This window comes from Theropithecus gelada, chromosome 1, assembly GCF_003255815.1.
Source record: "Theropithecus gelada isolate Dixy chromosome 1, Tgel_1.0, whole genome shotgun sequence".
Classification (NCBI taxonomy): domain Eukaryota; kingdom Metazoa; phylum Chordata; class Mammalia; order Primates; family Cercopithecidae; genus Theropithecus; species Theropithecus gelada.
The window spans coordinates 54,357,422-54,383,467 of NC_037668.1; the positions used below are offsets into that span (position 1 = coordinate 54,357,422).

General features: G+C 49.0%; 1 protein-coding gene across 1 annotated transcript; it reads left to right on the forward strand.

Moving 5' to 3' along the window:
- The first annotated feature begins 243 nt into the window (after window positions 1–243).
- NUDC (nuclear distribution C, dynein complex regulator) lies at window positions 244–25,508 on the forward strand. Its single transcript, XM_025361024.1, has 9 exons — window positions 244–477; window positions 2,747–2,824; window positions 19,762–19,965; window positions 20,057–20,122; window positions 20,959–21,075; window positions 21,170–21,364; window positions 24,504–24,587; window positions 24,682–24,800; window positions 25,241–25,508. The coding sequence occupies exons 1-9, from the start codon at window positions 397–399 to the stop codon at window positions 25,290–25,292; spliced, it is 996 nt and encodes a 331-aa protein (XP_025216809.1). The 5' UTR covers window positions 244–396; the 3' UTR covers window positions 25,293–25,508.
- Window positions 25,509–26,046: the final 538 nt, after the last annotated feature.

Sequence of the window (26,046 nt, forward strand, 5' to 3'; positions counted from 1 at the left end):
GCAACACTTGTCCCTTTTTAACTTCCAACTCTGCCAGATTTGAGTCCAGGGCTTTCTAGAAGTCTCCACGGCATCGGGTGACCATAGCAACTCCTGCCAAACTCTCAAGCCCACGGCTCCAACCACCGCTTCGTGGACGCGCTTGTTGATTGGCTCAGAATGTCGACCAATGGTCGGCGAAGCGGGTTGCTTGCCGCACGGTCAGTGGCCGCGAGCCGGGAAGAAGGCGGGAAGAAAGGAGGAGGAGGCAGGCCTGCAGGGGCCGCGCGGGTGCGTGTTTCCGGCTCCGCTGCGGAAGGCGGACGACTAGAGTCGTTGGGCCCGGCGCGACCCGAAGGAGCCTAGAGAGCGCGGGACTAGAGTGCAGAGCTCGGGACGTGGATCGGAGCCGGCGCGATGGGCGGAGAGCAGGAGGAGGAGCGGTTCGACGGCATGTTGCTGGCCATGGCTCAGCAGCACGAGGGCGGCGTGCAGGAGGTAACGGTCCGCGCGGCGTCGGCCCATCCGGCGGCCCTGGCCAAGCTCCTTCCGCCCTTCTCTGCCTTCGAGGGCTGAGACCCACCCCTGGGGCTCGCGGGCTTCTGGGATGCCCCCACATTCTCACCGCGCCCAGCTTCCGGCCTGGCCACCCGCTGGCGGTCTCACCCGGTTCGCATCAGTCCCGGGCCCCCGGCGCCCCTCAGTAGTAGCAATTATCGCGTCCCTGAGCTTAGGATCCCCCTTTAGTTTCACATATACCCCCAACCGCGTTTCCACTTTCATGGCGTCTTCCGAGGAGCATCCCTTAGTAAGAACCGTGCCAAATATAGTGATTTGGATCCACCAAGGCTTGGGGCGAGCCGTCGAATGTGTGTGGTAGGGGCGCGGGGTGATGTTAGCACGTGGTCTTGTTAGGCCTTGAATGGGGGAATAGGAGAGGAGGCCTGTGTTCACGATTAGTTTCCAGCACCTACCAACTTGGAACCTTTACATCTCTCCAAGCCTGAGTTTCCTTGTCTGTGAGACAGCTGCGAATGCCGGTTTCCCGAGAGTAGTGAAGTACCGTAAGTTCTCAGTAATAAGGCTTTTTCATTCAACAAGTATTTGTCGTGTGATTAATGTGTGTCCCACACTCAACGCGACTGGGGATACAAAAACCTGTCCTCGCCCTGATAGAGCTTACAAAGAGCATTTCAAAGGGATAATTCGTGCTCAGTGACAGACACGGTAACACAGTGTATGAATAATAAGGGCCAACTGTTCCAGATTCTGGAGTTGGTTTTTTTGGAACAAACACAAAGTTAGAGGTAGAAAAGTCCGTCAGGATCAGAACTGTCATTCTCAGAGCCAGAAAAGTGGCAGGGATTTGCCTAGATCATGCAGCGTGGTCCTCACCTAGACAGGTCAGTGGGCTTCCCAGAGTCCATGGCTGATTGTGTCTCACTGGAGGTAGGTTTCCATTGAACTTTCTATTGCTATGTAACCCAGGTGTCTGGTGACCAAGGACTTCTAAGCCCTTTGTGGTGGGGAGAGTGCTTCTAATTTGGAAGTGTGAAAAGCCTTCCTGTCTCCATTCCTCTAAACTGTTAACACAAAACTGGATTTGGGAGTGAGTTCATTTTTGAACAAACTGAAAAAGTGTCTAGAAGCAAGAATGGAAATCACTGATATATGTTCTAGCGTCAGATTTCATCAGATTTAGAGCCACTCTTGGGCAAATAAAGGGCTTGTGTGTGCTGACTTTAGGTCACCGCTAGATTGTTTCATTCAGCAAGAATTTTACTGAGCATGTACCTTTAGCTGTATCTGGTGCCCAGCATTGCAGGTGGCAGATAGACTAAGCCATGGGTCATGGTCCTATTTGTAAGGTGTTTACCCTCTGCCAGTGGGTCTCTTGCTCTGTGCCATACGTGGCTGAAGGCCTCAACTCCATGACCTCATGATCCTCACCAGGTCCCTAGAAATAGGTACTGCATCTTATTCCTGTTGTACAGAGTTAAGAAACTTCTGCGAAGTCAAAAGGTAATATATGTCCGTCAGATACTCAAACCCTTGGCTACACTTGTACTCCAGCCAGAGTTAATCCATCTTATCCTCCTTTGAAGTGCTTCATTTGCTCTCCTCCGTCTTGCTTTGACCCAGTAACTTAGTGTATTTTTTTTTTTTTTTTAGACAGAGTCTCACTCTGTCACCCAGGCTGGAGTGCAGTGGCATGATCTTGGCTCACTGCAACCTCTGCTTCCCGGGTTCAAGTGATTCTCCTGCCTCAGCCTCCCAAGTAGCTGGGATTACAGTTGCCCACCACCGCACCCGGCTGATTTTTGTGTTTTTAGTAGAGGCGGGGTTTCACCTGTTGGCCAACCTGGTCTTAAACTCCTGACCTCAAGTGATCCGCCCACCTGAGCCTCCTGAAGTGCTGGGATTACAGGTGTGAGCCAGTGTCTTGATGGGGTTTTTACTTTCTGGAGAGGAAAGCTGGGCCTGGGCTTTTCATGCCCTGGATGCAGAGGAGTGTTGCATACACTTAGGCTGCTTCAGGCATCACAAGGAAAATGAAACGCGCACACTCACACAGGATATGAGAAATCTGCTTCATGGTGGAAGTAACTAAGAGAACCTGCTGGGGAGATGTCTCCTCAGTTGGGAGGCTCAGAGGAAAAATAGTCAAGTCCCAAGTTGCCTCCTAGACAAAAGAAGTTGACTTGTGTGCACTTGAAGGGCTCCCAAATGGCAGCTCCACACCTTTAATCTTCTCCCCATCTTTCAGCTTGTGAACACCTTCTTCAGCTTCCTTCGACGCAAAACAGACTTTTTCATTGGAGGAGAAGAGGGGATGGCAGAGAAGGTAAGTGTTGGAAACTGCTCTCTTTTCGGCAGCTCTGTCTCTTCAGAAGAAAAACTCACCTGGTCTTCCTTTGGCATAATAGTAACTAACTTTCAGCAGAAGCGAAATGTCAAAGGTGAGGAGTTGGGGAAGGGAAGGAAGCTGTCATTTCTTCGGTCTCCACTCCTTGCTCAGCGCTCTATCTACCTTTTTTCCCATGATTTTTGCAGTCCTACAAGAGGGGCAGGTGTTAACTATCCCCGTTGAGGAAACTGGCTCAAGAGAGTTTTGCACCTTATCCAAAGTCTTGAGCTGAGCTATGGGAGAACCAGGGTTGAAACCAGTCTGTTGAAAACCTGCCCTCTGTCCCAACACAGTGCCTCTCAGTTCCTTTTCCAATGAGGAGGTTTTATTTTTTATTTTATTTTTTTCTGAGATGGAGTCTTGCTCTGTCACCCAAGCTGGAGTGCAGTGGCGCAATCTTGGCCCACTGCAACTTCTGCCTCCTGGGTTCAAGCAATTCTCCTGCCTCAGCCTCCCAAGTAGGTGGGATTACAGACGCCCGCCACTGTACCTGGCTAATTTTTGTATTTTAATAGAGATGAGGTTTCACCATATTGGCCAGGCTGGTCTGGAACTCCTGACTTCATGATCCGCCCGCCTTGGCCTCCCAATGTGCTGGGATTACAGGTATGAGCCACTGTGCCCGGCCAGGAGGTTTTATTTTTACTTTTATTTATTTTATTTCATTTTATCTTTTTGAGATGGAGTCTCATTCTGTCACCCAGGCTGGAGTGCAGTGGCATAATCTCGGCTCACTGCAACCTCCGCGTCCTGGGTTTAAGTGATTCTTGGGCCTCAGCCTCCCAAGTAGCTGGCACTGCAGGCAGGCACCACCATGCCTGGCTAATTTTTGTATTTTTAGTAGAAATGAGGTTTCACCATGTTGGCGAGGCTGTTCTCGAACCCCTGACCTCAAGTAATCCACCCATCTTGGCCTCCTAAAGTGCTAGGAGTACAGGTGTGAGCCACTGCACCCGGCCTGAGAAGGTTTTAACTAATTACCTAGGAGATGAGACTGGGCAGATACTAGAAACTGATGCTTAGAAATAAATTTAGAAATACTCAGAGCCATGTCTTCCCAGATGCTCTTACTCAGAGTTTAAGGGTTCGTGTTTTGTAGTCTTGATTCTGAGACCTTGAACTCCTTTCTGATTCCTTAAGGTTGTAATTATACTTTTGAAAATTGTTACATCATGAGGATTCTACCTCACTTAGCTGTTCCTTTTTTTTTTTTTTTTGAGACAGAGTCACTCTGTCACCCAGGCTGCAGTGCAATGGCATGATCTCGGCTCACCACAACCTCCGCCTCCCGAGTTCAAGCAATTCTGCTGCCTCAGCCTCCCGAGTAGCTGGGATTACAGGCATGCACCACCATGCCTGGATGATATTTGTATTTTTTAGTAGAGATGGGGTTTCACCATGTTGGCCAGGCTGGTCTCGAACTCCCGACCTCAGGTGATCCACCTGCCTTGGCCTCCCAAAGTGCTGAGATTACAGGCGTGAGCCACCGTGCCCGGGCTTTTTTTTTTCTTTCTTTCTTTTTTTTTTTTTTTTTTTTTGAGATGGAGTCCCGCTCTTGTCACCCAGGCTGGAGTGCAATGGTGCAATCTTGGTTGTCTGCAATGTCCGCCTCTTGGGTTCAAGCAATTCTTGTGCCTCAGCCTCCTGAGTAGCTGGAATTACAGGCGTGAGCCATCATGCCCGGCACCATTATCTTTATAATAGACATAAATAAGAGACATAATAAGAAGGAGACGTTCTTTGCAAACTGTTTCTGTGGCTTCAGGATTCTAACAAGTTGGTAAACTCTTTAATGTGTCTTGAAGGTTTGAGGCCACTCTGTTGTAGACACATTACCTAACAGTAGGAGTCCCAGGTTCTTGGTCTAGCTATGTTACTTAGTCGAGTTCCCAGCAATGCTCTCGTTCTTTCCATCTTTCCATCTGTAAAATGGGAGAAAGTAGACCCCTTCTAGCTCAGATATTCTTTCTGTATTGTCACTAACACCTCTGGCTTTTCTGTGGGTCAGACTACCTGTATATACCTCATGCCGCAAACTTACCAAAAATACAAAAGCACTTTTAGTTTTTATAGGTTTTGGGGCTAATCATTTATTTTTTCTTTTCTTTTCTTTTTTTTTTTTTTTCTGACACGGAGTTTCATGCTTGTTGTCCAGGCTGGAGTGCAATGGCATGATCTCGACCCACTGCAACCTCTGCCTCCCAAGTTTTAAGTGATTCTCCTGCCTCAGCCTCCCAAGTAGGTGGGATTACAGGCATGCACCACCATGCCTGGCTAATTTTGCATTTTTAGTAGAGACGGGTTTCACCATGTTGGTTAGGCTGTTCTCAAACTCCTGACCTCAGGTGATCTGCCCGCCTCGGCCTCCCAAAGAGCTGGGATTATAGACATGAGCCACCGCACTTAACACTTTGGATTGTGTTAGGTGCTGTATCAGACCCTTTGGGATTGCAGAGGTGAATACAGATTTGTTCTTTGTTTTCATGGATCTCACAGTGTAGCCAAAAACAAACAAACAAAAAAAACAAGCAGTGAAAAAGTAGTGGGTGTTGGGGCAGAAGCCCTGGGAACGTAAAACTAACTTAGGTTGGGGGCTCAGAGAAGACTTTGTGAGGAAGTGATGCCTCAGGTATGAAGGATAAATAGCTGTAAGAAGGGAGAGAGATGAACCCTTGGGGGGGTGTGTGTGTGTGTATGTTTGAGGCAGGGTCTTGCTCTGTTGTGTCCCAGCTGGAGCACAGTGGCGTGAGCACGGTGGCGCAATCCAGCTGCCTTAGCCTCCCAAAGTGCTGGGACTACCTAATTTTTCTTTCTTTTTTTTCTTTTGAGACGGAGTCTTGCTCTATGACCCAGGCAGGAGGGCAGTGGAGCAATCTCAGCTCACTGCAACCCCCGCCTCCCGGGTTCAAGTGATTCTCCTGCCTCAGCCTCCTGAGTAGCTGGGATTAGAGGCGCCTGCCACCACGCCCAGCTAATTTTCGTATTTTTAGTACAGCGGGGGTTTCACCATGTTGGTCAGGTTGGTTTTGAACTCCTGAGCTCGTGATCTGCCCGCCTCGGCCCTCCAAAGTGCTGGGATTATAGACATGAGCCACCGCGCCCAGCCTCTAATTTTGCTTAACTGTAAGAGGGAATAATCCTTACCTCACAAGGAAGTTACAAGGATTAAAAAAAAGGCAAAAGACCACAATCCACTTCAGAATCCCTTGGGGCCACATGTGTTTTGGTATTTAAAATTATTTGGATTTCGGGAAGGCAATACAGTGCATATAATGTGCATTATAGATCATAATCCAATCCTAGGGCCAGGAGCTGCATCCTGTAACAAAACACATTAATATTTCTGTAGAGAATACCTGATACTGCAAACTTACAAAAAATTACAAAAGCACTCTTAGATTTTATAGCTTTTGGGACTAGGAATTGTAGACTTGAATACAGCCATAGCGATCTAATCAATATGGCATTGATAGAAGAAGAGAAAAATGGACCAGTGAAGCAGACTAGAGAATCCTGAAATAAAGTCTAGCATTTATGAGGATTTAATGTGTCTAATGTGGTAATTCAGTTCATTAGGCAAAGCATGATTCAATAAGTCATGCTGCTACGTGGAATTTTTTTTGGTTAGAAAACCAAAATTTACCATCTGTCATACTCTATAAAAAAAAAAATACAGGTAAGAAAAATCCTGTAAGGAAAGCTAGGAATCTGTAGTCTTATATGGGGGAGACTTCAAGATTAGAAAACTGGAAGCTATAAAAGAAGAGATAGCTGTTTGCCTTTTCAAGTGCTGAAAATTTGTAAATGGTAAAAGAGACATATTTAAGTCAATTGAAGAACACTAGATTATACGAAAATATGTAGTGCAGAGGATGAATAACATTTAATGGTTAATTTCATATTTAGGAACTCATAAATAAAAATTAGCCAGGCCTTGTGGCACACGCCTCTAGTCCCAACTACTTGGGAGACTGAGGTAGGAGGATTGCTTGAGCCTGGGAGGTTGAGGCTGCAGTGAGCTGTGATTGCGCCGCTGTGCCACTATGCTCCAGGCTGGGTGACAGAGCAGGACTTTGTTTCCAAAACAAAACCCATAATGAGATACTACTTCACATTTGTTAGGATGGCATCTGTTAAAAAAAAAAACAAAATAACAAATGTTGACAAAGATAGGGAGAAACTGGAACCCTTGTATACTGTCGGTGGGAATGTCAAATGGTGCATCTGCTATGGAAAACGTTATGGCAGTTTCTCAAAAAATTAAAAAATAGAACTATCGTATGGTCCGGCAGTCATTCTTGTGGGTATATACCCAAAAGAATTGGAAGGAGGATTTATTTGCACACCCATGTTCACTCCTTATTCACAATAGCCAAAAGGTGGAAGGAACCAAAGGCTCCATCAGCAGGTGAATGGATAAACAGAATGTGGTATAGACATATTCTGGGATGTTATTCTGCCTTAAAAGGGAAAGAAATCCTGTCCATTGCTACATGGATGTACCTTGGAGGACATCGTGTTACATGAAATAAGCTGGTCACAAAAGGACAAATACAGTTGATCCTTTGTATTGTGGGCTCTACATCCATGAGTTTAACCAACCACTGATGGAAAATATTTGGAAAAAAAATTTTTTTAAACGAGAGTACAATAATAAAAAATAATATGAGTTAAGCCCGACGTGGTGATGCACACCTGTAATCCCAGCTACTTGGGTGGCTGAGATGGGAGGATGGCTTGAGCCCGGGAATTTGAAATCAGCCTGGACAACATAGCAAGACCCCATCTAAAAAAACAAAAACAAAACACCACATTAAAAAAAAATACAATCTAATTATTTACATCCATAGCACTTACATTGTATTAGGTATTAGGTAATCTAGAGATGATTGAGAGTATATAGGAAGATGTGTGTAGGTTATATGCAAATAAAATGCCATTTTATATAAGGTACTTGAGCATCCTGAGAAATTAGTGCTGAGGAGTGGTCCTGGAACGAATCCCCATGGGTACGGTGGGACTGCCCTATTACATTCCACTTACATATCATTGAAGGCGTATTTTTTGATAAGTAAATATTGTGTGACTAAAAGAAAAGTTACTGTTTTAAAACATAACTGTAGGGCCAGGTGTGGTGGCTCACGCCTGTAATCCTAGCACTTTGGGAGGCTGAGGCGGGTGGATCACCTGAGGTCAGGAGTTCGAGACCAGCCTGACCAACATGGTGAAACCCTGTCGCTACTAAAAATACAAAAATTTGCTGGGCATGGTGGTGGGTGCCTGTAATCCCAGCAACTCGGGAGACTGAGGCAGGAGAATCGCTTGAACTCAGGAGGCGGAGGTTGCAGTGAGCCGCGATTGCACCACTGCACTCCACCCTGGGCAATAAGAGTGAAACTCCGTCTCAGAAACAACAACAACAACAACAACAAAACATAACTGTAATGGTATTACTTCCTCCAAAAAGGCATACTAATTCTTTAAATATTACCAGAGATCCACATCCACTCAGGGTTCTGATTTCCCTCAGTGCTCTCTTACTGTTGTGTTTTGTTTTGAGACAGGGTCTCGCTCTGCTGCCCAGCCTGGATGGTGTCCAGTAGTGCGATCATGACTCACTGCAGCCACGACCACTAGGCTCAGGTGATCCTCTCACTTAAGCCTCCTGAGTAACTGGGACTATAGGCGTGCCCCAACATGCCCAGCTAATTTTTGTATTTTTTGTAGAGTGGGGGTTTCACCATCTTGCCCAAGCTGGTCTCGATCTTCTGATCTCAAGCAACCTTCCCGCCTTGGCCTCCCAAAGTGCTGGGATTACAGGCATGAACCACTGCGCCCAGCTCTTTTGTTTTTTAAAAAATTATGGGCTGAGGTGGGGGGATCAGTTGAGGCCAGGAGTTCAAGACAGTTTGGTCCAACATAGACCATATCTGTACAAAAAAATTGAAAATCATTGCATTCCAGTCTGGGAACAGAGCGAGACTTTGTCTCAGAAAAAAAAAGTGTGGTAAAAAGCACATCATAAAATTTACCCTCTTAACCTTTGTTTTGATTTTTTTGTTTGTGTGCTTGTTTGTTTGAGATGGAGTCTCGCTCTGTTGCCCGGCCTGGAGTGTGGTGGCACCATCTCAGCTCACTGCAACCTCTGCCTCCCAGGTTCCAGCAGTTCTCCCACCTCAGCCTCCCGAGTAGCTGGGATTACAGGCGTGTGCCACCACGCCTGGCTAATTTTTGTATTTTTAGTAGAGATGGGATTTTACCATGTTGGCCAGGCTGATCTCAAACTCCTGGCCTCAGGTCATCTGCCTGCCTTGGCCTCCCAAAGTGCTGGGATTACAGGCATGAGGCACTGCGCCCTGCCTGTTTTTGTTTTTGTTTTGAGATGGAGTCTCGCTTTGTTGCCCAGGTTGGAGTGCAGTGGCACCATCTCAGCTCACTACAACCTCTGCCTCCCAGGTTCAAGAGATTTCTCCGGCCAGTCAGGCGCGGTAACTCATGCCTGTAATCCCAGCACTTTGGGAGGCCGAGGCGGGTGGATCACGGGGTCAGGAGATCGAGACCATCCTGGCCAACACCGTGAAACCCTGTCTCTACTAAAAATACAAAAATTAGCCGAGTGTGGTGGCACAAGCTACTCAAGAGGCTGAGGCAGGAGAATTGCTTGAACCTGAGAGTTGGAGGTTGCAGTGAGCCAAGATCGCCACTTGCCTGTGGCCTGGCGACAGAAGAAGACTCCGTCTCAAAAAAAAAAAAATATTTTTCCTGCCTCCGTCTCCCAAGTAGCTGGGACTACAGGTGCCCACCACCATGCCTGGCTAAATTTTGTATTTTTAGTAGAGACAGGGTTTCACTAATATTGGCCAGACTGGTCTCGAACTCCTGACCTTGTGATCTGCCTGCCTCAGCCTCTGAAAATGCTTGGCCCTTTTTTTTTTTCTTCCCTCTGAGACAGAGTCTCACTCTGTCAGCCACTGGAGTGCAGTGGCACGATCACAACTTACCTTGACCTCCCCAAGGCTCAGGTGATCCTCCCACTTTAGCCTCTTAAGTAGCTTGGACTCCAGTGCCATCATGCCCAGCTAAATTTTTTTTTTTCTTTTTTTTTTTTTTTTTTTTGAGGCGGAGCCTCGTTCTGTTGCCTGGGCTGGAGTGCAGTGGCGGGATCTCAGCTCACTGCAAGCTCCGCCTCCCGGGTTTACGCCATTCTCCTGCCTCAGCCTCCCGAGTAGCTGGGACTACAGGCGCCCGCCACCTCGCCCGGGTAGTTTTTTTGTATTTTTTGGTAGAGACGGGGTTTCACCGTGTAAGCCAGGATGGTCTCAATCTCCTGACCTCATGATCCGCCTGTCTCGGCCTCCGAAAGTGCTGGGATTACAGGCTTCAGCCACCGCGCCTGGCTTTTTTTTTCTTTTTGAGGCGAAGTCTCGTTCTGTTGCCCAGGCTGGAGTATGAGTGGTGCGACCTCAGCTCATTGCAACCTCTGCCTCCCCAGTTCAAGCGATTCTCCTGTCTCAGCCTCCTGAGTAGCTGGGGTTACAGGTGCATACCACCATGCCCAGCTAATTACTGTATTTTTAGTAGAGATGAGGTTTCACCAAGTCAGTCAGACTGGTCTTGAACTCCTTATCTCATGATCCTCCTGCCTCAACCTCCCAAAGTGCTGAGATTACAGGCGTGAGCCACTGTGCCCGACCCCCAGCTAATTTTTCTATTTTTTTGTAGGGATGAGGTTTTACCATGTTGCTCAGGCTGGTCTCTAACTCCTGGGCTCAAGTGATCCACCTGCCTCGGCCTCCCAAATTGCTAGGATAACAGATGTGAGCCACTGTGCTGGCCCATGTTAAGCATTTTTAAGTGTACAGTTCAGTAGTGTTAAGTGTACTTAGATTATGAAACATATTTGTAAAACCTCTTTGCATCTTGTGAAATTGAAACCCTGTACCCATTAAACAACTTCGTTTTGCTCCCTCCCCTACCTCCTGGTAACTGCTGTTCTATTTTCTGTCTAGGTTGACTACTTTAGATACTTCATATAAATGGAATCATACAATATGTATCTTTTTGTGACTGGCTTTTTTCATTTAATGTAATGTCCACAGATTTATCCACATTGTAGTATGTGACAGGATTTCCATCCCCTTTAAGGTTGAATAATATTCCATTATATATATATATCACTTTTTTTTTTTTTGAGACAAGTCTTGCTCTGTTTCTTGCCCAGGCTGGAGTGCAGTGGCACGATCTCGGCTCATTGTAACCTCAGCCTCCCGAGTAGCTGGAACTACAGGCACACGCCACTATTCCCGGCTAATTTTTGTATTTTTATTAGAGTCGGGGTTTTACCATATTGGCCAGCTGGTCTCGAGCTCCTGACCTTGTGATCTGCCCAACTCGGCCTCCCAAAGAGCTGGGATTACAGGCTTGAGCCACTACGCCCAGCCACAATTTTTTTTTTTTAATCTATTCTTCTCTTGATGGACTTTTGGGTTGCTTTCACCCCTTGGTTTTTGTGCATAGTGCTTCTGTGGACATAGGTGCACAAATCTTTGAGATTCTACTTTCAATTCTTGTAGGTATTACTCAGCAGTGTAATCTATTGAATAATATGGTAGTTTTTGTTTTGCTTTTGTTTTTGTTTTTGTTTTGTTTTGTTTTTGAGACAGAGTATCACTCTTGTTGCCTAGGCTGGAGTGCAATGATGCAGTCTCAGCTCACTGCAACCTCTGCCTCCTGGGTTCAAGTGATTCTCCTGCCTCAGCTTCCTGAGTAGCTGGGATTACAGGCGTGTGCCACCACAGCTGGCTAATTTTTGTATTTCTAGTAGAGACAGGATTTCACCATGTTGGCCAGGTTGGTCTCGAACTCCTGACCTCAGGTGATTCACCCGCCTCGGCCTCCCAAAGTGCTAGGATTACAGGTGTGAGCCACTGTACCCAGCCAGTTTTTAGTTTTTTGAGGAAATGCCATGATCTTTTCCATAGCAGATGCACCATTTGACACTACCACTAATAGTACATGAGGGTTCTGTATTAGTCCGTTCTCATGCTGCTATACCCTAGACTGGGTAATTTATAAAGAAAAGAGGTTTACAACTGAGCACGGTGGCTCACGCCTGTAATCCCAGCACTTTGGGTGGCCAGGGCGGGCAGATCACAAGGTCAGGAGATCAAGAACATCCTGGCCAACACGGTGAAACCCCAGCTCTACTAAAAATACAAAAAGTAGCTGGGTGTGGTGGTGTGCGCCTGTAGTCCCAGCTACTTAGGAGGCTGAGGCAAGAGAATCGCTTAAACCCAGGAGGCAGAGGTTGCAGTGAGTTGAGATCGTGCCACGGCACTCCAGCCTGTCGAGAGAGCGAGACTCTGTCTCAAAAAAGAAAAAAAAAGTAAAGAGGTTTAATTGACTCACAGTTCTGCATGACTGGGGAGGCCTCAGGAAACTTAAAATCATAGAGGAAGGCATTCCTTCACAGAGTGGCAGGAGAATCAGTGCCAGCAGAGGAAATGCCAGAGGCTAATAAAACCATCAGATCTTGTGAGAACTCGCTCGTATCATGAGAACAGCATGGGGGAAACCACCCCCATGATTCAATTACCTCCACCTGGTACTGCCTTTGACATGTGGGAATTACAATTCAAGGTGAGATTTGGGTGGGGAAACAGAGCCAGACTGTATCATTCTGCCCCTGGCCCCTCCCAAATCTCATGTCCTCACATTTCAAAACATAATCATGCCCTTCCAACAGCCCCACAAAGTCTGAATTCATTTCTGCATTAACCCACAAGTCCAAGTCCAAAGCTCATCTCTGACAAGGTATTAGTTCGCTCTCATGCTGCTGTGAAGAAATACCTGAGACTGGGTAATTTATAAAGGACAGAGGTTGTTCTGTTTTTTTATTTTATGTATTTATTTTTTTTTGAGACAGAGTCTTGCTCTGTCATCTAGGCTGGAGTGCAGTGGTGTGATCTCAGCTCACTGCAACTTCCGCCTCCTGGGTTCAAGCGATTCTCCTGCCTCAGCCTCCCGAGTAGCTGGAGTTACAGGTGCCCACCACCACACGTGGCTAATTTTTGTATTTTTAGTAGAGACAGGGTTTCACAGGGTTTCACCATGTTGGCCAAGCTGGTCTTGAACTCCTGACCTCAGGTGACCTGCCCCCCTCGGCCTCCCAAAGTGTTAGGATTACAGGCATGAGGCACCGCACCCGGCCAGGAAAGAGGTTTGATTGACTCATAGCTCTACATGGCTGAGGAAGCCTTAGGAAACTTACAGTGAGGTTGGAAGATGATGGGGAAGCAGGCACCACATTTCTCTTTAAGACATTTGTCTTTTTTTAATTGGGTTATTTGATTACGATTGTTTGATTCCCAATTCAAACAAGGTTCACACGTTACACTGGGTGATAGAAACCTGTAGATTAAGAGACCTCAAAAACAAAAAATTAAGGATCAGGCACAGTGGCTCAGCCCTATAATCACAGCACTTTGGGAGGCTGAGGTGGTAGGATCGCTTGAGCCCAGGAGTTGAAGACCAGCCTGGGTAATATAGTGAGACTCCATCTCTACAAAAAAAATTTTTTTTTTTTTTTTTTTTTTTTTTGAGACGGAGTCTCGCTGTGCTCCCAGGCTGGAGTGCAGTGGCGTGATCTCGGCTCACTGCAAGCTCCGCCTTCGGGGTTCACGCCATTCTCCCGCCTCAGCCTCCCAAGTAGCTGAGACTACAGGCGCCCGCCACCACGCCCGGCTAGTTTTTTGTATTTTTAGTAGAGACGGGGTTTCACCATGTTAGCCAGGATAGTCTCGATCTCCTGACCTCGTGATCCACCCGCCTCGGCCTCCCAAAGTGCTGGGATTACAGGCTTGAGCCACCGCGCCCGGCTTTTTTTTTTTTTGACTTGGAGTCTCACTCTCGTGATGAGGCAGGAGTGCAGTGGCATGATCTTGGCTCACTGCAACCTCCGCCTCCTGAGTTCAAGCAGTTCTGCCTCAGCCTCTCAAGTAGCTGGGATTACAGGCACCCACCACCAGGCCCGGCTAATTTTTGTTTTTCTGTTTTTGTTTTGTTTTGTTTTGTTTTTTTGAGAGGGAGTTTTGCTATTGTTGCCCAGGCTGGAGTGCAGTGGCCTGATCTCAGCTCACCACTACCTCTGCCTCCCGGGTTCAAGCGATTGTCCTTTCTCAGCCTCCCATGTAGCTGGGATTACAGGCATGCGTCACCACGCCTGGCTAATTTTTGTGGAGACAGGGTTTCTCCATGTTGGTCAGGCTGGTCTGGAACTCCCGACCTCAGGTGATCCGCCCGCCTCGGCGTCCCAAAGTGCTGGGATCACAGGCGTGAGCCATTGAGCCCGGCCTAATTTTTGTATTTTTAGTAGAGACAGGGTTTCGCCATGTTGGCCAGGCTGGTCTCAAACTCCAGTGGTCTAACTCTTGACCTCAGGTGATCCACCCGCCTCGGCCTCCCAAAGCGCTGGGATTACAGGCATGAGTCACCCTGCCTGGCCTACAGAAGAAAATGTAAAGATTTAAAAAATAAAACACAAGAGATCTCTTTTTTTCTTGCAATTTGTTTTTTGAAGAAATGGTTATTTGTCCTGGCAAAGTTTCCCACAATCTGGATTTTGCATATTGCATCCTAAGAGTGGTTTTGACTCACAGCAGTTCTGACACCAAATGTGTGGGTTTTTCTACCACTTAACAAACCAGTTCGGCCGGGCGCGGTGGCTCAAGCCTGTAATCCCAGCACTTTGGGAGGCCGAGACGGGCGGATCACGAGGTCAGGAGATCGAGACCATCCTGGCTAACACAATGAAACCCCGTCTCTACCAAAAGATACAAAAAACTAGCCGGGCGTGGTGGCGGGCACCTGTAGTCCCAGCTACTCCGGAGGCTGAGGCAGGAGAATGGCGTGAACCCGGGAGGCGGAGCTTGCAGTGAGCCGAGATCCGGCCACTGCAATCCAGCCTGGGCGACAGAGCGAGACTCCGTCTCAAAAAAAAAAAAAAAAAAAAACCAAAAAACAAAAACAAACCAGTTCTCCAGTTCTCTGGACACCAACTGGGTGTCCTACTATTCAATTGAATTCTGACCCCAACTACCCAGAATTACTGCAGCTTCCACAGGTTAAGGACTCAGTCCCATAAGACGGCGGCCACTTGACACATCAGTCATAAGTTCCAAGTTGCCTTGTGTACTTCTGACCAACCAGCTATAAACTGGGGTTTGCCATGACCACCTTTTCAGGTTTAATAATTTGCTAGAATGATTCAGAACTCAGGAAAGTGCTTTATTTACTGTTACTGGTTTATTATAAAAGACATAACTCAGGAACAGCCAAATAGCTGTGTAGGGCTAGGTATTGGGATGGGGCATGGAGCCTCCATACCCTCTCTGGGTGTGCCACCCTCCCAACACTTTGATGTGTTCACCAACCTAGAAACTCCAAACCCCATCGTTTAGGGGGTTTTTTGTTTTGAGACAGGTTCTCGCTGTCACGCAAGTTGTAGTGCAGTGGCGCAATCTCGGCTCACTGTAACCTTCGGTTCACAGCAACCTCCGGCTCCTAGGCTCAAGCAGTCTTCCCATCTTAGCCTCCCGAGTAGCTGGGACTGCAGGCATGTGCCACCATGCCCAGCTAATATTTTCGTATTTTTGGTATAGACGGGGTCTCACCATGTTGCCCAGGCTGGTCTTAAACTCCTGAGCTCAAGCGATCTGCCCGCCTCGACCTTTCCAAAGTGCTGAGATTACTGGTATGAGCCACTGTGCCTGGTAAACTTCAATTTATTTGCACAGTTGTAGTTCCCCAGTGCGTTAGCATTTATTTATTTATTTTTATTTATATTTATTTGTTTATTTTTTTGAGACAGAGTCTTGCTCTGTCTCCCAGGCTGGAGTGCAGTGGTGTGATCATGGCTTATTGGAGCCTTGACCACCCGGGCTCAAGCAATTCCCCTACCTCGGTCTCTCGAGTAGCTGGAACTACAGACACGTACCACTCCACTCAGCTAATTTTTGTATTTTTTATAGAGACAGGGTCTTCCTATGTTGCCCAGGCTGGTTTCAAACTCCTGGGCTCAAGTGATCTGTCTGCCTCTCCTTCCCAAAGTGCTGGAATTACAGATGGGAGCCCCCGTGCCTGACCTGGATTAGCATTTTAATAACAACTCTTTCATAAAATTCTTCTGCCTTCTGAAAAGTATTTGAGAGGGCTGGCATTGTGACACATGCCTGTACTGTCCTGGGCCTCTTCTCGGGGAGAGCGACAGGCTTGGCGTTAGAGCAGGCCCAGCCCTCCCCACCCTGGTTGGCTGTGGTTCCCAAATATGTGTCCAGTGACTGAAGCTTGAGTCTGTGACAGCCTCTGGGTAGGCTTCCACACCGCTGGGGTTATCTGTCTGAGGTTGGGCTTAGGTCAAGTTGATGGGAGGAGGGGTCAGAGGCTGCTGTGATTGGCCTTGACTCTGCCTGGTGGTTTAGCTCTGCCCTTGCTTAACCTCCAGGAGCTAGGAAGGAACAGTACAAATGGGATGTGACATGATTCAGTGGAGCTGGGAGAGGGGAGGGCCCTGTTCCCACCTCCCTTTGGCCACTGGTTGGCAAATGGCTTTAGTTCAAGGTCTCTGACTAGGGACTTGGGAACAAGGCCCTGTGGTGGAACAGCCTCTGCTGGCGTAATTATGACCCATGGCTTCCATTAACAGCAGAATGGCCTCCCCTACCAGTTTAATTCGTGGTTTAGGAGGTATATTTGGTGTTCTTTAACCTTGTAGAGTGTGGAGCTACTGTGGTGTGGCATGGGGCAGGGGGTTTGGGCATAGCAGGAGAAATTGGCATCAAATGGATGAGAATCCACAGGGCATTTAGCAGAACCCCAGGTCTGGGGCCCCGTGGGTGACTTCTGTGACCTTGAGCCCCTGCAGAGCTTTCCCTGCAGTTCTGTCTTAGAGATGCTTGAAAGAGGGTTTATTGACCACTGATCACATGGCAAGGCCTCTAGAGGTGTGTGCGTGTGTGTGCACATGCACACTGCGTATGGGTTGGCATTGAGTTGAGTGTCCTAAGGGTATGTTCCTGGGCCAGAGGTGAAACTTTGACACTTGACTGGTCATGGAGGATGAATTGGTTTGCCAGGTGACCTGAGAGTGGGGACGAGACATTCCAGGCAAAGAACAACATATGCCAAGACTGCTTTTATTTATTTATTTATTTTGAGACAGGGTCTCACTCTGTTGCCCAGGATGGTGGCGCGACCTCTGCTCACTACAACCTCTGCCTCCTGGGTTCGAGTGATTCTTCCACCTCAGCCTCCCAGGTAGCTGGGACTACAGGCATGTGCTACTACACCTGGCTCATTTTTGTATTTTTAGTAGAGACAGGGTTTCATCGTGTTGACCAGGGTGGTCAAGAACTCCTGACCTCAGGTGATCCGCCCGCCTCGGCCTCCCAAAGTGCTGGGATTATGGGCATGAGCCACCACACTTGGCCAAGACTGCTTTCAGAAATAATAACATAGACCGGGCATAATGACTCACACTTGTAAATCCAGCACTTTGGGAAGAAGAGGCAGGTGAATCACTTGAGCCCAGGAGTTTGGACTAGCCTGGTCAACATGGCGAAACCTTGTCTCTACAAAAAATAAAAACATTAGCCAGGGATGGTGGCATATACCTATAGTCCCAGCCACTGGGGAGGCTGAAGTGGGAGGATCACCTTAGCCCAGGGAGGTTGATTACATTCCAGCCTGGGTGAGTGAGACCCTGCCTCAAAAATAGTAACAACAAGATAGAGGTACAGAGACATGACCTTAGGGTCACGCAAGTAAGAGTAGACCAGGAACTCAAATCTAGGTGCGACTTTGAAGTATGCATGGAACTTGGCCAGGAGGGCTTGTTAAAAATACGGATTGCCTGGCCATACCCCAGAATTTCTGATCCGGTAGATCTGGAGTGGGGCTTAAGATTTAGCGTTTCTAACAGGTTCTAGGTGATGCTGATGCTGCAGGTCAGGGGAACCCTGTGATGTGGACCTCACTAGGCTCTTGATTTGTGCTGTCATACTCAATCCTCATGACGGATAAGGAAACTGAGGCTTAGAAAGAGTCAAAGTTGTTCACTTGTCTAAGGCCAGGAGCCAAATAATGACAGGTGGCAATAGTATGGGTGGAGGGTCGCCCTTGGGTAGCAGGGAAGCTGGCTAGCACATCGTGGGGTGGAAACTTGGGAAGGTATAGTGGAGAGAAAGGATTTGAAGTTAACAGCTTGCTGGCTGGAGAGAGGGTGAACAGGCTCTTCCTTGCTTTGACTGGGCACGGTGGCTCACACCTACAATCCCAACACTTTGGGAGGCTGAGGCAGGCGGATCACTGGAGGTGAGGAGTTTGAGACTAGGCTGACCAACATGGAGAAACCCCATCTCTACTAAAAATACAAAATTAGCCAGGCGTGGTGGCACATGCCTGTAATCCCAGCTACTCGGGAGGCTAAGGCAAGAGAATCACTTGAACCCCGGAGGCGGAGGTTGCAGTGAGCTGAGATCGCGCCATTGCACTCCAGCCTGAGCAACAAGAGTGAGACTTCATCTCAAAAAAAGAAAAAGAAAAGAAAGCTCCCTGGCTTTCTGCTAACGTGGCCTTTCTGGGTGTGGTGTCAAGTCTTGCATAGCTGGACTGTGGTCTTGGAGACAGGATGCACTAAGAGTAAGAGTGATTAGTCAGAAGAGCCGGTCATTGTGGGCCTGAGAATTCAAGAAAGGCTTGTGAGGGACTGAGGCTTGAGTTTTTGCTTTTACCAGCGTCACTTTTTTTGTTTTGTTTTTTTGAGACAGGGTCTCACTTTGTCGCCCAGGTTGGAGTACAGTGGCCTGATCTCGGCTCACTGCAACCTCCACCTCCCTGGTTCAAGCAATTCCCCTGCCTCAGCCTCATGAGTAGCTGGGATTACAGGCGCACGCCACCATGCCTGGCTAATTTTTTGTATTGTTAGTAGAGACGGGGTTTCACCATGTTGGCCAGACTAGTCTGCAATTCCTTTATTTATTTATTTATTTTGAGATGGAGTCTTGCTCTGTCACCAGGCTGGAGTGCAGTGGCACGATCTCGGCTCACTGCAACCTCTGCCTCCCAGGTTCAAGCGATTTTCCTGTCTCAGCCTCTCGAATAGCTGGGACTACAGGCACACACCACCATGCCCAGCTTTTTTTTTTTTTTTTTTTTTTTTTGTATTTTTGGTAGAGACGGGTTTCACTATGAAGGCCAGGATGATCTTGACCTCACGTGATCTGCCCTCCTCGGCCTCCCAATTGCTGGGATTACAGGCATTAGCCACCGCGCCCGGCCAAGCGTCACTTTTTAAAGCAGCCAGTTTATTGAGACAGGTGCTTTGCAGGTATTCTCATTACAACCCTATGAGACAGCCGGGCGCGGTGGCTCAAGCCTGTAATCCCAGCACTTTGGGAGGCCGAGACGGGCGGATCACGAGGTCAGGGGATCGAGACCATCCTGGCTAACACGGTGAAACCCCCTCTCTACTAAAAAATACAAAAAACTAGCCGGGCGAGGTGGTGGGCGCCTGTAGTCCCAGCTACTCGGGAGGCTGAGGCAGGAGAATGGCGTAAACCCGGGAGGCGGAGCTTGCAGTGAGCAGAGATCCGGCCACTGCACTCCAGCCTGGGCGACAGAGCGAGACTCCGTCTCAAAAAAAAAAAAAAAAAACAACCCTATGAGACAGATGTATTTTCATTTTGCAGATGAGGAAACTGAGGTTCTGGGTGCAGTGCTTTGCCCTTGCACCCAGCAGGTAGAGAGCAGGGCTGGACTCCAGGCTATGGGACACTGTCCCCTGCTCTGATGCCTCATGGCTTTTCTTCCCTCTCCAGCTTATCACCCAGACTTTCAGCCACCACAATCAGCTGGCACAGAAGACCCGGCGGGAGAAGAGAGCCCGGCAGGAGGCCGAGCGGCGGGAGAAGGCAGAGCGGGCGGCCAGGCTGGCCAAGGAAGCCAAGTCAGAGACCTCAGGGCCCCAGATCAAGGAGCTAACTGATGAAGAGGCAGAGAGGCTGCAGCTAGAGATTGACCAGGTGAAGAGTGGGCTTCCCTTCTCTACCCCTCAGATCCCCACTGGCACTGAGCAGGGGGTCCTGTTGCCAACTGCTGTGCTCTTTGCTCCAGAAAAAGGATGCAGAGAATCATGAGGCCCAGCTCAAGAACGGCAGCCTTGACTCCCCAGGGAAGCAGGTGAGATGGACTGCAGGGACTTGGGATGAGCCAGGAGGTTGGAACTTACAGGAACTCTGCTGCCTACTGCTTTCTCTGAAATACCCTTCCTTATCCTAACCCCTCCCCTCCCGGCTTTGGGAATCTTCCCCATACTTTAAGATCACACTCAGAGACATTGAACCAAAGGATCCAGGTTAAAAAAAAAAAAAACCCGCTGGGCGTGGTGGCTCACGCCTGTAATCCCAGCACTTTGGGAGGCCAAGGCGGGTAGATCACGAGGTCTGGAGTTGAAGACCAACTTGGCCAAGATGGTGAAACCCTGTCTTTACTAAAAATACAAAAATTAGCCAGGCGTGGTGGCGGGCACCCATAATCCCAGCTACTCGGGAGGCTGAGTCAGAGAATTGCTTGAACCCAGGAGGCGGAGGTTGCCATGAGCCAAGATCGCGCCACTGCACTCCACCCTGGGCAACAGAGCAAGACTCTGTCTCAAAAAAAAAAAAAAAAAAACCAACTGGCCTTAACCCATTTATGGCAGGAAAACCCAAGAGCCAGAAAGGGCAGTGCCTATTACAGGTCCCATCTGAGGTTGGCTGGGTTCTGTGGGCCCAGCCATATCCTTTGTCACATGGTATAATAGTCTGAGCTCCTCTCAGGCTGAGATCGGAACCACATTTTACCTGGTTCCCGGTGGACCAAGGCTTGGGGTCTGCCCCTCTGTGGAGTGGGCAGGTACCAAGTCTCTTTTCTTTTGTGACTGTATGCCCAGTGCTAGCCCTGGGCTTGGCCCAGTGAGGGTTCAATGTGTGTCTTGTTTGTCAAGTAAGTAGCTGAGTGTCCCTGATTATAAGCAGGATACTGAGGAAGATGAGGAGGAAGATGAGAAGGACAAAGGAAAACTGAAGCCCAACCTAGGCAACGGGGCAGACCTGCCCAATTACCGCTGGAGCCAGACCCTGTCGGAGCTGGACGTGAGTGGCAGGGACCAGAGGTGAAGCTTAGGGAGCCAGCCTGGGGTACCAGCAGCACTTAGTGGCTTCTTCTGACTGCCTCTGCCCTATGCAGCTAGCGGTCCCTTTCCGTGTGAACTTCCGGCTGAAAGGAAAGGATGTGGTGGTGGACATCCAGCGGCGGCACCTCCGGGTGGGGCTCAAGGGGCAGCCAGCGATCATCGATGGGGAGCTTTACAACGAAGTGAAGGTGGAGGAGAGCTCGTGGCTCATTGAGGACGGCAAGGTGGTGACTGTGCATCTGGAGAAGGTATGTGAGGCCCAGCCCTTCTAGCCTGGGGTGTTGATGGAAGAAGAAAGGAGGATGTGTGCTTATTTTACTCAGGAGCCATGCTGGGGGCATTGTGGAATTATCTTTTTTTTTTTTTTTTTTTTTTTTTTTTTTTTTTTTTTTTTTTTTTTTGAGACGGAGTCTTGCTCTGTGCCCCAGGCTGGAGTGCAGTGGCGCGATCTCGGCTCACTGCAAGCTCCGCCCCCCCGGGTTCACGCCATTCTCCTGCCTCAGCCTCCCAAGTAGCTGGGACTACAGGCGCCCACCACCTCGCCCGGCTAATTTTCTTGTATTTTTAGTAGAGACGGGGTTTCACCGTGTTAGCCAGGATGGTCTCGATCTCCTGACCTCGTGATCCGCCCGTCTCGGCCTCCCAAAGTGCTGGGATTACAGGCTTGAGCCACCGCGCCCGGCCATTGTGGAATTATCTTAATCCCCATGACAACACTCTTTAAAGTAGATCTGTCCCTGTTTTATTTTCTTAAAGACAAGGTCTCACTCTGTTGCCCAGGCTGGAGTTCAGTAACACCTTCTTAGCTCACTGCAGCCTTGAACTCTTGGGCCCAAGCAATTCTCTCATTTCATCCTCCTGAGTAGCCAAGACTACAGGTGCACACCACCACGCTTGACTAATTTTTGTTATTAATTTTTGTAGAGACACGGAGGTCTCACTATATTTCCCAGGCTGGTCTTGAACTCCTGGCCTCAAGCAATCTTCACACCTTGGCCTCCCAAAGTGCTGAGATTACAGGCTTGAGTCAGAAAAAGAGGTCACTGATTTACCCAAGCTCCTGCCTCTGGGAAGGGGTGGAGTCAGAATTGAAAGTCTTAGGTTCTGGCCGGGCACGGTGGCTCAAACCTGTAATCCCAGCACTTTGGGAGGCCGAGACAGGCGGATCACGAGGTCAGGAGATCGAGACCATCCTGGCTAACACGGTGAAACGCCGTCTCTACTAAAAAATACAAAAAACTAGCCGGGCGAGGTGGCAGGCGCCTGTAGTCCCAGCTACTCAGGAGGCTGAGGCAGGAGAATGGCGTGAACCTGGGAGGCGGAGTTTGCCGTGAGCCGAGATCCGGCCACTGCACTTCAGCCCGGGTGACAGAGCGAGACTCCGTCTCAAAAAAAAAAAAAAAATACAAAAACTAGCTGGGCGAGGTGGCGGGCACCTGTAGTCCCAGCTACTCGGGAGGCTGAGGCAGGAGAATGGCGTAAACCCAAGAGGTGGAGCTTGCAGTGTGCTGAGATTGCGCCACTGCACTCCAGCCTGGGCGACAGAGCAAGACTCCGTCTCATAAAAAAGAAAGTCTTAGGTTCTAAAGCCACTTCTTTTTCACTAGGTCTGTACATGGATTCAGTTCATCAAATACTTGAACACCTACTCTGTGCGTGGTACTGTTCTTGTTCTAAGTGCTGGAGAGAGAACAGTGAACAAAACAGGAAAATCTGTGCCCTCAGGAAGCCTACATGCTCAACCTCACTGCCTTTACAGAGAGGTGGGACACAGACACCAGTAAATAAAGGTGGTCTCTGAAAAGGGCCAAAGGTCTGAGGAGAACTTCTCAGGGCACATAAGACCCTGTCCCAGCCTGCCCGACTGGCACTGGCTGCCCTCACTCACCCCTCCATGCCTCTGTACTTGCTTTGTGGCCCAGCTGGAGTGCAGTGGCGCAATCTCGGCTCACTGCAAACTCCGCCTCCCGGGTTCACGCCATTCTCCTCCCTCAGCCTCCAGAGTAGCTGGGACTACAGGCTCCCGCCACCATGGCCAGCTTTTTTTTTTTTTTTTTTCCTGATATTTTTTAGTAGAGACGGGGTTTCACCGTGTTAGCCAGGATGATCTCGATCTCCTGACCTCGTGATTCACCTGCCTTGGCCTCCCAGAGTGCTGGGATTACAGGCATGAGCCACCACTCCCGGCCTATTCCCTGCCTTTTAAATTTATTATTTTTTGAGACAGGGTCTTGTACTCACCCAGGCTGGAATGCAGTGGCGCAATCACGGCTTACTGCAGCCTTGACCTCCCGGGCTCAAACGACCCTCCCACCTCAGCTTCCTGAGTAACTGTGAGCGCCACCCTTCCTGGCTAATTTTTAAATGTTTTTTGTAGAGACAGGGTCTCATGTTGCTCAGGCTGGTCTGAAACTCCTGGGCTCAAGGGATCTTCTTGCCTTGGCTTCCCAAAGTGTTGGGATTAGAGGTAGGAGCTACCACGCCTGGCACTTCCCTGCTTAAAAACTTTTTCAGGCTGGGCGTGGGGCGCATGCCTATAATCTCAGTGCTTTGAGAGGCTGAGGTGGGCAGATCACGAGGTCAGGAGTTCGAGACCAACCTGGCCAACATGGCAAACCCCATTTCTACTAAAAATACAAAAAAATTAGCTGGGCATGGTGGTAGGCGCCTGTAATCCCAGCTACTTGGGAGGCTAAGGCAGGAGAATCGCTTGAACCCAGGAGGCGGAGGTTGCAGTGAGCTGAGACTGCACCACTGCACGCGGTGGCTCACACCTGTAATCCCAACATTTTCGGAGACTGAAGCAGGCGGATCACCTGAGGTCAGGAGTTTGAGACCAGCCTGGCCCAATATGGTGAAGCCCTGTCTCTACTAAAAATACAAAAATCCGCCTGGTGTGGTGGGTGGTACATGTCTATAATCCCAGCTACTCGGGAGGCTGAGGCCAGAGAATTGCTTGAACCTGGGAGGCAGAGGTTGCAGTGAGCCGAGATGGTGCCACAGCACTCCAACCTGGACAAGAAGAGCAAGACTCCATCTCAAAAAAAAAAAAAAAAAAGAAAATTTTCTTCCCATTTTAAATCTGGAATACTGCTTTTTGTCTTAGGGCTCAGCCCAAGTGTCACTTTCAAACTTTTCTCCCTCCACCCTGGATGAATATCTCCCTTTCTGCTTTCTTTCCGTTATCACACTGATTTGTAACTGTTTGCCTCTGTGTCTCCCCTAGCTGCAGGAAGGGCAGTCTTGTACCTCTGGACCCAGTATAGGCCTGCAGGGGTCTCAGGTGCAGGATATGGATGAGAGAGAGTTTGGTTGTGAAAGGGTTAAGGGGTGATTCCTGGTGCACAGAGCAGGCCACCTCCCACCCCCTGGTTGTTCTCTTCACAGATCAATAAGATGGAGTGGTGGAGCCGCTTGGTGTCCAGTGACCCTGAGATCAATACCAAGAAGATTAACCCTGAGAATTCCAAGGTGAGCCCTGGCTGGTTGGGAGAACTTCGGCAGGAGGGTGAGGGGCCTAGGTGTTTCCAGAGCTTCACCAATTCCCGTCACTGCCTGCCCTCAGCTGTCAGACCTGGACAGTGAGACTCGCAGCATGGTGGAAAAGATGATGTATGACCAGAGACAGAAGTCCATGGGGCTGCCAACCTCAGACGAACAGAAGAAACAGGAGATTCTGAAGAAGTGAGCAAGAGGGGTTCGGGGAGGGTGGGTGCCTGGGGGCTTAGATTTTAGTGACAGCAGTGAGTGGATCACTGAGCTGCCTCAGGAGCTGCCCTGCCCCCTTTCCAGCCATGTTTATGGCTTTATGGCTTTGGCTTGCCTACTCTTGTCACTTGCTGAGGTCATCTTGAGGGCAAGGCCGGCTCATGGCTCATGATAGGAGGGAAGGGGTAACAGGCGGGTCATTGCCACCTACAGGAAAACAGTGCCAGTGTTGGCACCTCAGCTTCCAACCTCGGGGCTCAAATGGGTCTCAGATACCCTGGGCACTGCTCTTGCCCAGCCTGGCTCGGTGTTGCTGAGGTCTAAAGAGATTAGACTTGACACGGGGGTGCTGGGAGAAGGGACAGCTTTAGAAGAGAAGGATGAGTTGTTTCATCTTCTTGCTTCCCTTTCTCCAGGTTCATGGATCAGCATCCGGAGATGGATTTTTCCAAGGCTAAATTCAACTAGCCCCTGTTTTTTCCTCCCTGAACTCTTGGGGCTGAGCTGCAACTACCCAACTTACTTTCCCACTCTTCTCTGGGACTTGTGGGCCTCAGGGCTTGGGGCAGGCATGGGAATGTCCCAGGCACACAGGTCCCAGGGCATCAGGAGAAAGGCTGGGGCTTGGGGCCTTGTCCTCCCCAGTTGGCCTACTGTTACACATTAAAACAATTTGCCCAGCTCCTTCTGTGTCCTCTCTTGCCTCTGGCCTTTCTCTGGGGCACAGGCCTCTTACGGCTGCTGCTGGGAACTGGGAGTTTGGCTTCTAGCCCAGATTCTGCCGTGTGACCTAGGGCAAATCCTTGCCCTCTCTGGGCCTCAGTTTCTCATTACTTAAAGTGAAGATTAAAACAGGGCTTGGCCGGGTATGGTGGTTCACACCTGTAATCCCAGCACTTTGGGAGGCTGAGGTGGGCGGATCACCTCGTCAGGAGTTTGAGACCAGCTTGACCAACATGGAGAAACCCAGTCTCTACTAAAAATACAAAAATTAGCTGGGTGTGGTGGTGCACACCTGTAATCCCAGCTACTTGGGAGGCTGAGGCAGGAGAATCGCTTGAACCCGGGAGGCAGAGGTTGCAGTGAGCCCAGATGGCACCACTGTACTCTAGCCTGGGTGACACAGTGAGACTCCATCTCAAAAAAATAAATAAAACAAGGCATTTAGTCTATGTATGTTTCTGAACAAAGGTTGAGTTTTTGTGGCTACGGAGACCAGAAC